General features: G+C 37.7%; 1 protein-coding gene across 2 annotated transcripts in view; it reads left to right on the forward strand.

Moving 5' to 3' along the window:
* LOC113047095 (uncharacterized) overlaps window positions 1-9,088 on the forward strand; it is a 43,218-nt gene extending 34,130 nt beyond the window's left edge. For both annotated transcript variants that reach the window (XM_026208351.1, XM_026208352.1), the window contains exons 3-5: window positions 4,442-6,051; window positions 7,378-7,438; window positions 7,576-9,088. In XM_026208351.1, the coding sequence (XP_026064136.1) occupies window positions 4,442-6,051; window positions 7,378-7,438; window positions 7,576-8,308 (2,404 nt within the window). In that variant the 3' untranslated portion in view covers window positions 8,309-9,088. The remainder of the gene's footprint in view (window positions 1-4,441; window positions 6,052-7,377; window positions 7,439-7,575) is intronic.
* Window positions 9,089-15,150: the final 6,062 nt, after the last annotated feature.

Below are 15,150 nucleotides of genomic sequence, written 5' to 3' on the forward strand. Positions count from 1 at the left end.
CCCACAATGATGTCATCATCTTGGCCGTCAACAATCAATGTTGGAACCTGAACAGTACACCCGTAAACAGTCATGTTTATGTCACACATCCCACTAGGTTTTGTTTTCGACCCTCCACAGCCGACCAGCACTACATGAGTTGGAGTCACCGAATCAGTCAAGGCTACTCCTGCATCCTTTAACTTAGACACAACCCCAGGGCTCACAGTGCAAGCCATAGAACCACAATCTATCATACCTTTAACAGTAAGTGTGTTTTCCAAACAAACGTCAGTATAAAACAATCCCTCATGCATTGACAGTTTTCGTGTGTTTTGAACTATCACAGTCATGTTTTGGTCAAATTCCTCACGCACAGTAGAATATAGTGATTCCAAATCAACATCAAATACTTGGGGGTTTTCATTGGGCCCTGCATCTCCCCCCACCTCATGCGGGCCATTTAGTTTCCCTGCTGGCCAGAGGGACATGCCGTTGACGAGACCCTGACAAGCCCATCTGCAACAATGTTTGGGCATTCAAAACGTGTGTGATTTGGTGCAAAACACACAAAGCAAAGCCCATTTGCTCGACAGTGGTAAGAGGTGGTATGGTTAGAGTCTCCACATACCTTACACGGGCCCCACCTATCACCTTTAGTTTTGGGCCTCGGTCGAACAGGCTTTTCAGCAGGTTTTGTCATCTCACTTGGAACTCTTTCCAACACATGTTCCAGTCGTGTGATCAGCCGCTCTAAGGATTCGACAGAACTGCAAGCAAAAGACTGCTGTACTTGAGGAGCATTACACTTGACTACTGATACCTCATTATTGCTAACTTCATCATGAGCAGTAGGTAAAACATGCAATACAGTTTCTTGTTTCTGAGCTAAACATGATAACTGATTTCGTGTATACTTGTTTTCCCTTTGAAATTCATCCAACCTTTCTTGCACTTCAGCAGCTGTCCAATGTTGCTGGGGTTTACATCTGAAAATCAGCTGCAATTGGGGATCTGGGCAATGTCTAACAAACATAACGGTCACCTCCTGAGATGGATTATCAAGTTTCTTCCCTTGTCTTTTCAAGCAGTCCTCTGCTACATCAATTGCCCTGTTTAACCTTATCCAATAATCAAATGGACTTTCTCCTTTTAAGGGCAGTGTAGCATAAAAATCAGCTAAGGGCATAGCAGAGTGCACAGTTTCACCAAAATGTTGCTTCAGGATGTCAAAAATAGGTCCAGGGCCATTAGTCAGGTCAGTTTTTGCGTAGTTGCGTAAAGCTATTTTAACAACGTCCCGTGCCCTCCCCATTAATCGGCCCAAAACCTCTTCAGCCTGACATTCTTGGCTATACTCACGCTTACGCAAGTATACTGACATCAATTCCACCCATTCATACACTGTGCATTTATCAGAACCATCCCCTCGATAGTATGCTGGCTCTTTAACATCAGACTGTAATACCAGCTTCAGGTTTTGTGTTCCAGAGAGTATGCTACTGCCAGGTTGTTCAGCTCTGAATCCTTCCCCACCTCCCAACACTCTTGATTCCAAACAAGATACAATATTTTCACTGATGGATTGACCTATTTGTTTCACAACAGTGACCAACATATCTACAGGAATACTGCCCCCTTCAGTAGAAGTCCCTAATGCAGTCCTATCTGCCATATTACCCCCGGACTGATCAGTTTTGAGAGTTTCTCCACAATTTTGAAAAGCTACACATGGTGTGGAAGTAAGTGGATAGCCAGTAAGCCCTCTATCCACAGAAAATGTTACATCAGTCTGGTACACCCCTCTCCCTCTGCCCAGGCCTGGTGTGTTATACTTTTCCATGTCTTTCCAAAAATCACACTACTAGTAACTGAACCCAGAAATATTTCAGAGAATAAGTATAGCAATTCAATTTTGTATAAACCTAAAAAAATATATATATACTCAATTCAGTGCCTGTATTCATGTAGTAGTGCAAGCAACCACCTCGTCTTCACTTCCAAGCTCCACCCGTGTCAAACTCTGAACTTCGTTTCGATTGCCTCAAGTCCTCTGTGCACAGAAGCTCCAAAGTAACGCCACACGCCGATCCCCCGACGTCCGCCTCGCGACGATCCTCCGACGTCCGCCTCGCGCCGATCCTCCGACTTCCGCCTCGCGACGATCCCCCGACGTCCGCCTCGCGCCGATCCTCCGACTTCCGCCTCGCGACGATCCCCCGACGTCCGCGTGCACAGATTTTCACGTTTCAGCTGCACGCCAATGCCGGGTTCCGCCTGACGTTGCGCGTCCGACACAGGTGCTTAGAAAGACCGATCACGGCACCAATGTAACTGGTCTTTTCTTTTAATCTTTTCTGCGTTGTGTTGTGTATCAATAAAGCTCGTGAAAACCAAACTCTTCTCCCAGCCTTTGTTTTTTTTATTCACTGAGAAAACAGGATAACACAGAGTGAGTTGATCAGTTCCAGCATATTCGACACTCCTCGTGCTGGCACGCACTGGCCTTTTTACAAATGAACTGACCGAGAGTGAAAATTAAAAAAAATATTAAACATTGTTGAAGGATTATATTGTCACAAAACCACAACATAACCTGTACCTGAGAAAACAGGATAACACAGAGTGAGTTGATCAGTTCCAGCATATTCGACACTCCTCGTGCTGGCACGCTAAAATAAAACAAACATCTTTTACACTCTTCCCCAATGTCTAGCACTTGTCTTGATATCGAATACATGCTGTTGCTCATGATGTCTCACACATTTTGTAGACAGTAACAGACAGAATTTCAGAGCTACCAAACACACAACTTACCACTGGCCTTTTTACAAATGAACTGACGAACGCAACAGGGGCGTACACAGCACGTAGAACCAGCCAGCCAATAGGAAGCTCTGATAAACATTTTTCCATCTAGTCATTTGTAAATGTGATTATTTGATATATCATTATTTGCAAGTGGAGACACACTTTGTATATAACTCTGTTACATATGGGGCACATATATATTATTCATATGACACACAAACACAAGTAGACAAGACCTGATTAGTTCAAAAGCTATGACCCGTGTCACACCGCCTCTGCTCCTGCTACGAGCAGCGCGGCCAGATCTGCCTCCCACGTGCCGAGTGTGCACAGCTCGGACTACTGTCATTGTCATTGCGACTCCCCACCCTGCATCCACGTTGCCCTCTAACTGTCCTATGAATACTTTGACCTCGTCTTACCCAGTGGCATTAGACAAAGTCTCCACCCACAATACTGTCGCAGTGATTGTGGAGAGGCAATTGGTCAGAAGACAAAGCTACATGTCTAGCGCGGTAAAAAATCTCCCGCCTCAACACTAACCCGCCTGCTAATTACGTGATGAACACTCCGACCCCGGGAAACATTGTTCACACCACTGACATTGGGCAAAGGATTCACCGTTTGTGCTTGGTGTAGGGCTATAGTTTCACTTTCAGAATCACCGTCATCTTCTGAATGCAGATATTCCCCTTCAGAATCAGGGTCCATAGTATTACATGTCTTCCACCCCAAACCATCACTGACTGTGGAAACTTTACACTGGACCTCAAGCAACGTGGATTGTGTGCCTCTCCTCTCTTCCTCCAGATTCTGGGACCCTGATATCCTAAGGAAATGCTAAACTAAACAGAACTAGACTGAGAGACAATTTAAAGGCTTTGCAGGTGTTTTGAGTTAATTAGCTGATTAGAGTGTGGCACCAAGTGTCTTCAATATTGGACATTTTCACAATATTCTAATTTTCTGAGATACTGAATTTGGGATTTTCCTTAGTTGTCAGTTATAATCATCAAAATTAAAAGAAATAAACATTTGAAATATATCAGTCTGTGTGTAATGAATGAATGAATGAATGAATGAATATAATATACATGTTCCACTTTATGAATGGAAGTAGTGAAATAAACAACTTTTTGATGATATTCTAAATTATATAACCAGCAGATGTCACTGATGTTACTGCAGCTATCTCTGCAGAAAGCTCCACCCTTGTGCCATAGCTTGTGACCAGAAGAGAAGATGAGTCATTTTGAGGGGGAGGTTAACGTTTTTTGATGAAAGATTATGAGGGCACATGAATAAAAATTTTTTAAAAAAATGAAGCATGGGTAAATTATTTATAATAAACACTGCAGTATTCCATAAAAAAAAATAAGAATTGTATTAAAAAATACGAACAAATTTCCTGCCTACTTCAAGGGTTAAGCCCACCCTAATTTACATGAACTGCAACATTTAGAAAAGAAATCAAAGAAAGCAGAAAGAAGAGCAGAGAAAAACAGTATGCACACACACAAGTACAACATTATTTTTTTAGTGTTTTTCAGATAGTTTTGCATTTGTGTTACCTTTTATGCAGTATAATAAGGGATTGTATATTAATAAGGGACATCACATGTTGATGCTATATTAATTATTTCTGTTGCAGATCATGTCACAATGCCACACTTATAAATCCAGGTCCTCCAGCACTTCGTCAACTGAAAACTGAAAGAAAATATATTGATGGGAATAATAAAAAGGTCAGACAGTGGATATATGGACGAACAGACCGAAACAAACAGAATAAAGTCATACTGTTGGTGGGAGAAACTGGTGCTGGGAAAACAACCATGATCAACACCATGATCAACTACATACTGGGAGTGAAGTTTGATGATCAAGAGTTTTATCAAATCACTGAAGAAGAAGAAGAAAATATAGATGAATCACAATCCCAGGCACATCAGATGACTGTTTATGAGGTGTTTGTTGAAGAAAACCCAATATCTCTGACCATCATTGACACTCCAGGATACGGACACACAGAAGGATACGAGAAAGACAGAGAGATTTCTGAGTATCTGATGAGATTATTCTCAGATGAGGATGGGATTCATGATATTGATGCAGTGTGTTTTGTGATGAAGGCGTCTCAGAATCGACTCTCTGACAAAGAGCTTTACATCTTCCACTCAGTTCTGTCTCTGTTTGGTAAAGATATAGAGGAGAACATAATGTTTCTACTCACATATTCAGATGGAGGACCTCCAACAGATGCTCTTAATGCCATTAAAACAGCAGAAATACCCTGCAGAAGAGATGAGAGAAAAAGACCTGTTCACTTCTTATTCAACAACCAGCAGAAACAGCATGGAGCCGAGCAGTATGAAGATGCATTCAGAACATCATGGGAAATGGGAGAAAAAAGCATGAATCGGTTCTTCACACTCCTGGATGAAAAGAACAGAAAAAGTGTTCAGATGACGTTAGATGTTCTGAAAGAGAGACGTCGACTTGAGGCCTGTGTCAACAATCTGGTGGAACGAATCTCTGATAAAGAGTCAAAAACTGAAGAACTTAATCAGATTCAAGAAGCCCTCGGACAGAATAGAGACAAGATCGGGAGATGTGAAAACTTTGAGTTTACAGTCAAAAGATATTTCAAAGAAAAAGTCCTCATTGAAAATGAATGGTGGTGGAACAGAAATGCAACCTGCTGCTCTGTCTGTCAGGAAAACTGTCACGAATGGGGCTGCTGGTGGGCCGGAGATCCTTCAAAGTGCTGGGTCATGAAAAATGAACGCTGCACTGTGTGTACAAACAAGTGTCATTACAGCAAACACGTCAAAGAGAACAAAAAATATGTGAGGAAGAAAAAGGCGACCACTTTGACATTTGTTAACATGAAACGGGAGTATGAACACACTGGTGAAACCAGCTTTCAAAAAGACATTTTTGAAAACATTACAAAGGAACATAAAAGACACATGACAGAGTCTCAGAATAATATAAAAAAGGAAGAAAAAGTGAAGAGCGAACTTCAGAAGTTTAAAAATGAAAAGTCCAAACCGCTTCATGAAGCTTATGTGACAGTCATGAGTCTCTCTAAGATCACATTAAAATCAGACAGCGCTTTCACTCTTCAGCATCTGGATTTCTTGATTCCCAGACTGAAGGAGGAGGGAAAAGATGAATGGATAAAGAACCTGGAGGATCTGAGGAAAGCTGGAGAAGAGAGGAAGAACAAAGGGGCTTTACTTCACGTCATGAAATTAGGTGGGCAAAAATAACCCTATTTGAAAATTGCTGTACTGATAAAAATGACTAAATGCAACAAGTCTGAAAACATGAGATGAAAAAGCAGAAAGGATGCTGATCTATCAGAGAAAATAATTCACTTTCCAAAGTACCATTATGAAATTACTTAACCGCTATTTCTAATTTTAGTTTTAAAAATTAATTTCGTATAAAATAAGGAATGCATTTTAGGAATCACAAGAAATGTATCGACTCTATTAGCCATGTATTGTCACCAGTATGAGGCACACATATGCAATGTAGTTGCAGGTACCAAATGCTTAGGAGACAACATAAATAATTAAATATTATAACCTTATGGTTTTACAAAAGATGAAAAATAAAGATAATATGAATGTATAAGTCTAATGGTATTTGAACTGGTTATAACTTAAAAAAAATAATAATAATACAAATTCTGAAATCTGATAGTTTTTGTGTTAAAATAATTATTTTTGAAAATAGGCAAATTTTCCAACTGCCCTGGAGTTAAACAGTTGATTTTTACCATTTTGTAATCCAATTAGCACGATCTCTGGGTCTGGCTGTAGCACTTTTAGCTTAGCTTAGCATAGAATATAGAATCTGATTAGACTGTTAGAATCTCGCTAGGAAGGGTTAGGGGTTAGGGTTAGAAACTTTGCTGCTGTAACATGTGTGCAGCAGGCGCAATGTTATTACACAGCACTTGAAAATAGGCTTATTGGAAGTTACCAAGCTGGCACTATTTTCAGGCACTGTGTAATATCATTGCGCCTGCTGCACCCATGGTACAGCAACAAAGTTCCTTGATTATTACGCTGGAATGAGAGTTTAGTAGCCATATCGGCCTAGAAAATGACAACTTAATTTTCTGTCTGTCTTAGTACACGATGTAACTACAGAAGGGTCAAGTTTTAAAATGAAGCTCTTTGGTAATTTTTGAGTGAGATGCTAATGGTCTAATCAGATTCAATGATCTTTGCTTGCCTAAGCTAAAAGTGCTACAGCCAAACCCAGTGATCAGCAGAATGTATTTAAAAACGGTAAAACTCAACTGTTTAACTCTAGGATTTGTAGGATTCAACCATTTATTATTGATATTAAGGGGAGTCAAACTGGAAGGGTTTTTACTACAAAATGCACTACATTGAAAATGACAAGTTATTATAATTTATACATGCAACTATAAATTGTTTACATACACAGAGACTACATAGACAACAGCAGCACTCACCTGGAACAATAATGTTGTAATTGATTTACATTTTTGATCCACTTCTGAAGCACATCATATAATGGTTCACTTGTGTTATGTAATTGAAGGAGCGGCATCACCCACTCATCACAGCCAGCGCAAGAGCTTGGATGAACCTTCCGAAATAATGTGAGAAAAACATACTAACACAATATAGCACCACATATTATCAAAGTCATCTGCATATCAACTAATATGTTTACAATTAATAAAAACATTTACATTACAAATTGTTCGAATTATAAACTAATATTTCTTTTCTGTAGAGCCAGAGACATTCGTCTCAGAGATGAATTTCTTGAGCTCTATGAGAGAGATCACCTTGAACTCCAACAGTGCACAGAGAGACTGCACTGTATTATCGAAAAATTTGAAGAAGATTACAGACATTCTTCTGAAGCCTCCAGAGATGCAGGATGGCTGTTAATCAGTGGAGGTGCTGCTCTGTTTGCAGGAATAGTTGCAGCTCCATTTACTCTAGGAACTTCTCTTCTTGCTGCTACTGCTTATGTTGTTGTCAAAAGAATCCTGGCGCTAAGAGCTGCTAGATTTTCCAGTGGAATAAGCAGCTCTAATGAAATGCGAAAGATAAAACAATTAAGACAAGACATTGAAGCTGAACTGAAAGAATTTCAGGATAAAGTCAAGCCCATGATTGAAAAGATTAACAAAATTAAGCATGCTGAGAATGTCATACAGATAGAAGACGTTATTGAATTGACTACGCAGATGTCTTCAAATATGCATTTAGCTGCATCACTAGCAGCAGATGTTGGCAAATTTAACTTTGTGCTTGCTATGATCTCAGTTTTCAAAAATACCAATGTGCTCAAAGACATGAACAAACTAGCAGAAACACCCATAGATATAGAACCAGACGAAAGTGGGATGACATCAAAGGCTGGAAAATTCATTGTTGAAATGAAGAAATTAATTCATCAGCTACAGAACATAACCATTAAACTTCAGAAAGCAAAAGACAAAATAGAAATGTATTAGCATATAATGTGAAAAAAAAAGAAATGGCACAACTGTGACACAAGTTAATACTTGATTCAGTTAATAACAGCTAGTTAACAACTAGTGACCAATATCTCTCTATGATAGGGTGACCAAATGTGCCATTTTCCCAGGACACGTCCTGAGCAAGGATTTCTTTATTGCCTAAAATATCCAGGTTTTGGCTTTGTTTGTGCTGCGCAGACCAATTGTTGAATGAAAAGTACTGTGATGTTGGCACTTTGATGTCATACACTAATCGGTATGCTCAGTGCTGCTTCAAGTCGAACACTGATATGTACACGTATTTGCATCGCTTTGACCTTTCTCTGTAGATCCCACCTGTTCACGCACCATGATTGGTCGATTTTACATAAAATGTCTGCATGTTATTGGTCAAACGATCATTACCTTCATTAAGTTTGAAAACAGGAAACCAAAGCCAAAACCTGGATATTTTAGGCAATATAAAAGCTTTATTTTTACTTCAACAATCAACAATTTGAGAACAGAATAGAGTAAGTTTTAGTTCACATTTTTCTAAAAAAAGCAAAAAAAAAAAGCTTGTAACCTGAAGGCACCTTAAAATATAATGGGCATTGAGCAGAACTATGAAAAACAGGTAGACATGATGCAACAGCCAAAGATAGGGGAAACCTGGGAACATATTCTCAAAACATCTTAAATGGATAGTTAAAATTAAAATTACCCCATAATTTACTCACCCTCAAGCCATCTTCGGTATATATGCCTTTTTTATTTCAGACAAACACAATCAGAGTTAATTAAAGGGGTCATATGATGCTTTTTTAAAGATCATTATATTGTTTATATGGAGTAACAGAATATGTTGACATGGTTTAATGTTAAAAAAAACACATTATTTTTCAAATACTGTACATTATTGTAGGTCCTCTATGCCCCGCTTCTCTCAAACACATAATTTTTTACAAAGCCCTTCCTTCTGACAAGCGCAGTCTGCTCTGATTGGCCAACTGACCAAGTGCATTGTGATTGGCCAAACACTGCAAGCTCTCTTGGAAATGTAACGCCCCTTTACATAATTGCGAGCTTCATCTTTCAAAATAAATATAAAGACAGTTAATAATGTCCTTAATTTTACCATCAGTTCAAGCCTGAAAAGGAACATAGTGGTGTGACAGACACAGTGATGAAGCTGGTATGTGTTTACAGAACACAAGCCATGGTTAAGACAGCTAGGCGGTTGCTAAGATGATTTTGGTGGTGGCTAAGGTGTTGCTAGGGTGCTCTGGGTGGTTGCTATGGTAACCAATCAGACTCTCAGGAACATTATGAAGCTATCAAGCCACGCCCTAGCAACCATATAGAGCACCATAGCAACAAGTTCCATAGACTTTCATTGAAAAAGATAAAATGAATAACTTTGGATAAAAGTGTCATAGAAACATGAGGGTGAGCTCGTTTGACTCGGGGCATCAAATGGCCAATCACGAATCACCTTCAACATTTCATAGCCACGCCCTAGCAACCATTTGGAGCTCCCTAGCGACCAAAAGCATAGAGGGATATCTTCAAATCTGAATATCATAAAGGCATGGGGGTTGGTTTATATCATTCATACTAGAAAGCAGACTTTGGAGTATCATCATTGGCAGCTGCCAGGCCACTCCCTAGCAACCAAACACAGTACCCTAGCAACCGTTTTGCAAGATCTATATCTCCACATCAGTACATCGTAGAGACATGGGGGTTGGTTTATATTGTCAAGCAGCCTTTGGAGTATCATCATTGACCGTCTCTCTCTTACACACACAAACACACAAACACGATGCACAAAACTCCACATTTGAACAATCAATAGTAAACACTTAAACTAATAACATACTAACAGTAGCTGATTCAGAAGCACCAGATTGTCATAGCAAAGTTATAATTACTTCCTCTGGTTCACGAAATGGTCGTCAATAAAATGCATTGTTGTTCTGTTCTAATCTAATCTCTTTGGATTTGAGACTTTAGTCTTTGTATCTTTACAGATCTTCTTCATGCACCAAGAGCTTGTAACACTCCAAAGAGAAAGGAAAAATTGAAATGCCTTCATATGACCCCACTTCCAGCTGACTTAACTTATGCAGTCTGTTGTTTAATAGGGAGCCAATGCAGTGTTGACAGAACTTGGTTAATTTAGAAATATTTTTGGAGGTGGAAGAATGTGTGAAATGAGGCTTTCGAAAGTAAAACTGGTATCAAAGAGCAGACCCATGTTCCTAACTAATGAAAAATGTTTTAACAGAGCAGCATTAGACAGTATTGTAGATTAATATATTAAGAGGATTTTGGCCCAATATTTAAGACCTCTGTTTTTTTCAGAATTAAGTAAAAGGAAATTATTAGTCATCCCATTTTTTATATTAACTATGTATTCCATTAATTTTGTGATTCCGTACATTTCATTAAGACAAGATAGAGCTGAGTGTCATCTGCATAACAGTGAAAACTAACTCCATGCTTCCTTAAGATATCTTCTAATAGTAGCATGTACAGGGTTAAAAGCAATGGTTCTAGTACTTAGCCTTGCGGTACTCCATACGGAATCCGTGTGGTGTGGCTGACACAGAACAACATACACTGTTTGCGTTCAGTGGATACTCTCCAAAATGGCGCCAAGGTGTTTTTTTTGTGTGTGTGTTTTGTGAACTCCTGATGTCACATTAATTATTTTACCGATCTCCTTGTTACGGGTTTGGAATGACATGAGAGTGAGTAATTAATGACTGAATTTTCTTTTTTGGGGGGGGGTGAACTTCCCCTTTAAATTTAGTTCTGCACATGGTGCATTTCTTTTCAAGAGTTTTTAACAGTGTTTCGCATTATAACACATCACTTAATTCTGTTGATTTTGTGCAAGTCAGAGGCATTCAGATGTTTCATTGTCATTGCCTGCACGAGTTCAGAAACAAAAAAGTGTTTGCTTGAAGTGAAAGCTTTTTTAGAGCTTCACTCACGCTAGACTGAAGTCAGAGATTATTCTTCGGTAATGTAAATGTTCTTCTTGCTTGCTGTATAATTTGTTTGAATAACTGTGGACATTTGGTGTTATGGTTAGAAACTTAAAATGTCTCTTTTTTTAAATGTGATGATCAGGTTAAATACACATTTTATCTTATTAAAAAATATTGTGACAAAAATGTAACTTGACAGTACATGACAGTAATATGGTGTGAACATTTCACATGAAATTCTGTCAGTGAGGAGGGAGTTGTAGAGACGCGCAACAAAAATACATCTGCACTATATCTCTGGTCATTTTTTATATGTAAACAATTTACTGTTATGTGTGTGTGTGTGTGTGTGTGCGTGTGTGTGTGTATATATATATATATTATCCCTAATAAAATATGTATCCTGTGAAGGATCAAGGTTCACATAGTAAGTCTGAGTTATGAGTAGGCAATATCAGTCCAGTTTGTTCTGTAACATTACACAGAGATGTTTTTTTTTTTTTTTTTTCAAGATTAATCTGAGAATAAATGTGCCACACCCTGTTTTTTGATTCTCTTTTCTGGCTACACTACTGGTTAGTACTACAGTATGCTGTAGCATTTATTAATAAAATGTTGTAAATAATATGTACAGTATTATACAATTTACTATGGTATTTTTTTTTTTGTTTCAGATTGGACTTAAATAAATGCAGCCTTACTGAAAATACAGTTATTCATTGTTAGTTCATATTGCATTAACTAATGTTGACTAATGCAACTTTTGATTTTAATAATGTATTAGTAAATGTTGAAATTGACATGAACTAAGATCAATAAATGTTGTAGAAGCATTGTTCAATTCAATTCAAGTTTATTTGTATAGCGCTTTTTACAAAACAAATCGTTACAAAGCAACTTTACAGAAAATTATGTTTCTACAATATTTAGTAGTAGCTAGTAGTTTGTGCACATTTGACAGGATTTTAGAAAAACTAAAAAATAATAATAATAATACAAGACGTAGTCAGCTAGACGATGAACTATCAATATTATTAATTAAGTTATTATATGATTAAGTCACACATTTAGAAATAATTGTTAGTTCTGTTTGTTCATTCAGGGTTAGCATCATCTGGGGTCCTCTGAGGGTCAGCATCATCTCTTCTCAGGTGTTCTGGATCCAGACTGGAGCTTGTTTAAATCCTAGTTACCACGGGATGTGAATCCCGTGGCAAAACATAGAAACAAAATACAGACATCATTAGCATAGCTGCTGATCCAACAAAGTAAAATTTATTTAACCCAAGCTAATGAATAAAAATGCACCTTTGATCAGATGCAACTACACTCACAATTAAAAAGATACATTATTCGAATGCTTGGCGAAAGAGATGTGTTTTTAATCTAGATTTAAACAAAGAGAGTGTGTCTGAACCCCGAACATTATCAGGAAGGCTATTCCAGAGTTTGGGAGCCAAATGTGAGAAGGCTCTACCTCCTTTAGTGGACTTTGCTATCCTAGGAACTACCAAAAGTCCAGCGTTTTGTGACCTTAGGGTGCGTGATGGATTGTAACGTGGTAGAAGGCTAGTTAGGTACGCTGGAGCTAAACCATTTAGGGCCTTATAGGTAAGTAATGATAATTTGTAACTGATACGGAACTTAATAGGTAGCCAGTGCAGAGACTGTAAAATTGGGGTAATATGATCATATTTTCTTGACCTCGTAAGGACTCTAGCTGCTGCATTTTGGACGACCTGTAGCTTGTTTATTGAAGAAGCAGGACAACCACCTAGAAGTGCATTACAATAGTCCAGTCTAGAGGTCATGAATGCATGAACTAGCTTTTCTGCATCAGAAACAGATAACATGTTTCGTAGCTTGGCAATGTTTCTAAGATGGAAGAATGCAATTTTTGTAACATTTGAAATATGATTTTCAAAAGACAAATTGCTGTCTAATATAACACCCAGATTTCTGACTGTAGAGGAAGTAACAGTACATCCGTCTAGTTGCAGATTGTAATCTACAAGATTCTGTGTAGTGTTTTTTGGTCCAATAATTAATATCTCCGTCTTATCTGAATTTAATTGGAGAAAATTCTTTGTCATCCAATCTTTTACATTTTTAACACACTCTGTTAGCTTAGATAATTGGGAAGTTTCATCTGGTCTCGTTGATATATACAGCTGAGTATCATCAGCATAACAGTGGAAGCTAATTCCGTATTTTCTAATAATATTACCAAGGGGCAACATGTATATTGAAAATAGAAGGGGACCTAGGACGGATCCTTGTGGCACTCCATATTTTACTGATGATAAATGAGATGACTCCCCATTTAAGTAAACAAAATGGTAGCGATCGGACAGGTAGGATCTAAACCATCTTAGAGCCTGCCCTTGAATACCTGTATAGTTTTGTAATCGATCTATGAGTATGTCATGATCTATGGTGTCGAACGCAGCATTGTTCATGCTTCGTTCATGTTAACTAATGCAGTTAACTAATGAAGCTTATTGTAAAGTGTTACCCTTTTATCTGATAGTTTTAATGTATATTAGTATTAATATTACTTATATTCAGCATTAAAAAAAAAAATATTCTCGTAACTTCGTAAAATTATGATTGAACCACTGATGTCACATTTTAACTTTTTTTTTTAAAGTTGCCAGCCACCATCAGGTATTCTGATGATTTTCACTAAAATTTTCATTGCCTACAGTATATATTTCTGTATGAATATTTGAATATGCAATAAACCAAAATAAATATCTTTTTTTTATCAACTCTTGAATATAGGTAGGTTTCATAAAATTTATAATTTTGAGTAAAAAGGAAAAATCACTTTTAAAAACTACATCTGGATAATACTCAGTACAATTATCAAACCATAAATCCAGTTAATCGCTTCCATCAACACCTACAAAGCTTGCACAGACATACCACTTCATCATTTACTCTAACATTATGCAGTTTTCATTTATATGCTGTCTATTCCTGATGATCGTATTATTTATCATGTGCATCTGATTACATAAGAGATCGCTAGTTTTTCCGTCCTGTTCACGTGTGATTTGATTGGGAGGTTCTGTACTCGTTCAGAAGATGTGTAATAGCTCCTCTGAGTGTATACAGTGAAACACAAAAAGCTGTAACAAACTCGTCTTTGCTTTTTTTTTCTCTCTAAAAGACGAGATAACTTGTCAATGGCGGAGAAAGCATTAACAATGTGTTTTCTACCTTTCTAAGACTTTAAAGTGTTATTGTTGCTGTTTATGGAGGAGGGGGGGGTGTCGACTCAGATTTAATCATAATTGTCTTAATTTGAGTTTCGAAGACGAACTATGGGTTTGGAACGTGAGGGTGAGTAATTAATGATGGAATTTTCATTTTTGATGAACACTTTAAGCGCATTTCTTCTACTAATCAGAAGGCTGACAGAAACACTGAAGTAAATACTTGTTGCTATGGAAATGATACACAATCGCACAATTTGCATTGGCATAAACTGCGATATTGTTTTGGTAATGGCTGGACACGTCATGCCAAAAGCACATAGAACCCTTTAAAAATCTTGTTTGGTTTTATTTGGTATAATAGGAGGTAAAAAATAATTAACTTTGTAATGCATATGCAAAATGTGAAACTGCATTCTAATTAGCAGTCTATAGAAATTTATAATTATTTGTACAATAATATTTAACTTAACATGCTTTGTATCTTTATTTAATGCAAAAGAGATTTATTGAAACAAGTCTATGAGAATCATGCATCTGTTTAATCTTGAACAAGAACAACTAATGATCAATGAATTGGAGCCACATCGACTGTTAAATCATTTTAAAACTTCAAATAGCCTTCAATTTACAGGTT

The sequence above is a fragment of the Carassius auratus genome, chromosome 28 (genome assembly GCF_003368295.1).
Source record: "Carassius auratus strain Wakin chromosome 28, ASM336829v1, whole genome shotgun sequence".
Classification (NCBI taxonomy): domain Eukaryota; kingdom Metazoa; phylum Chordata; class Actinopteri; order Cypriniformes; family Cyprinidae; genus Carassius; species Carassius auratus.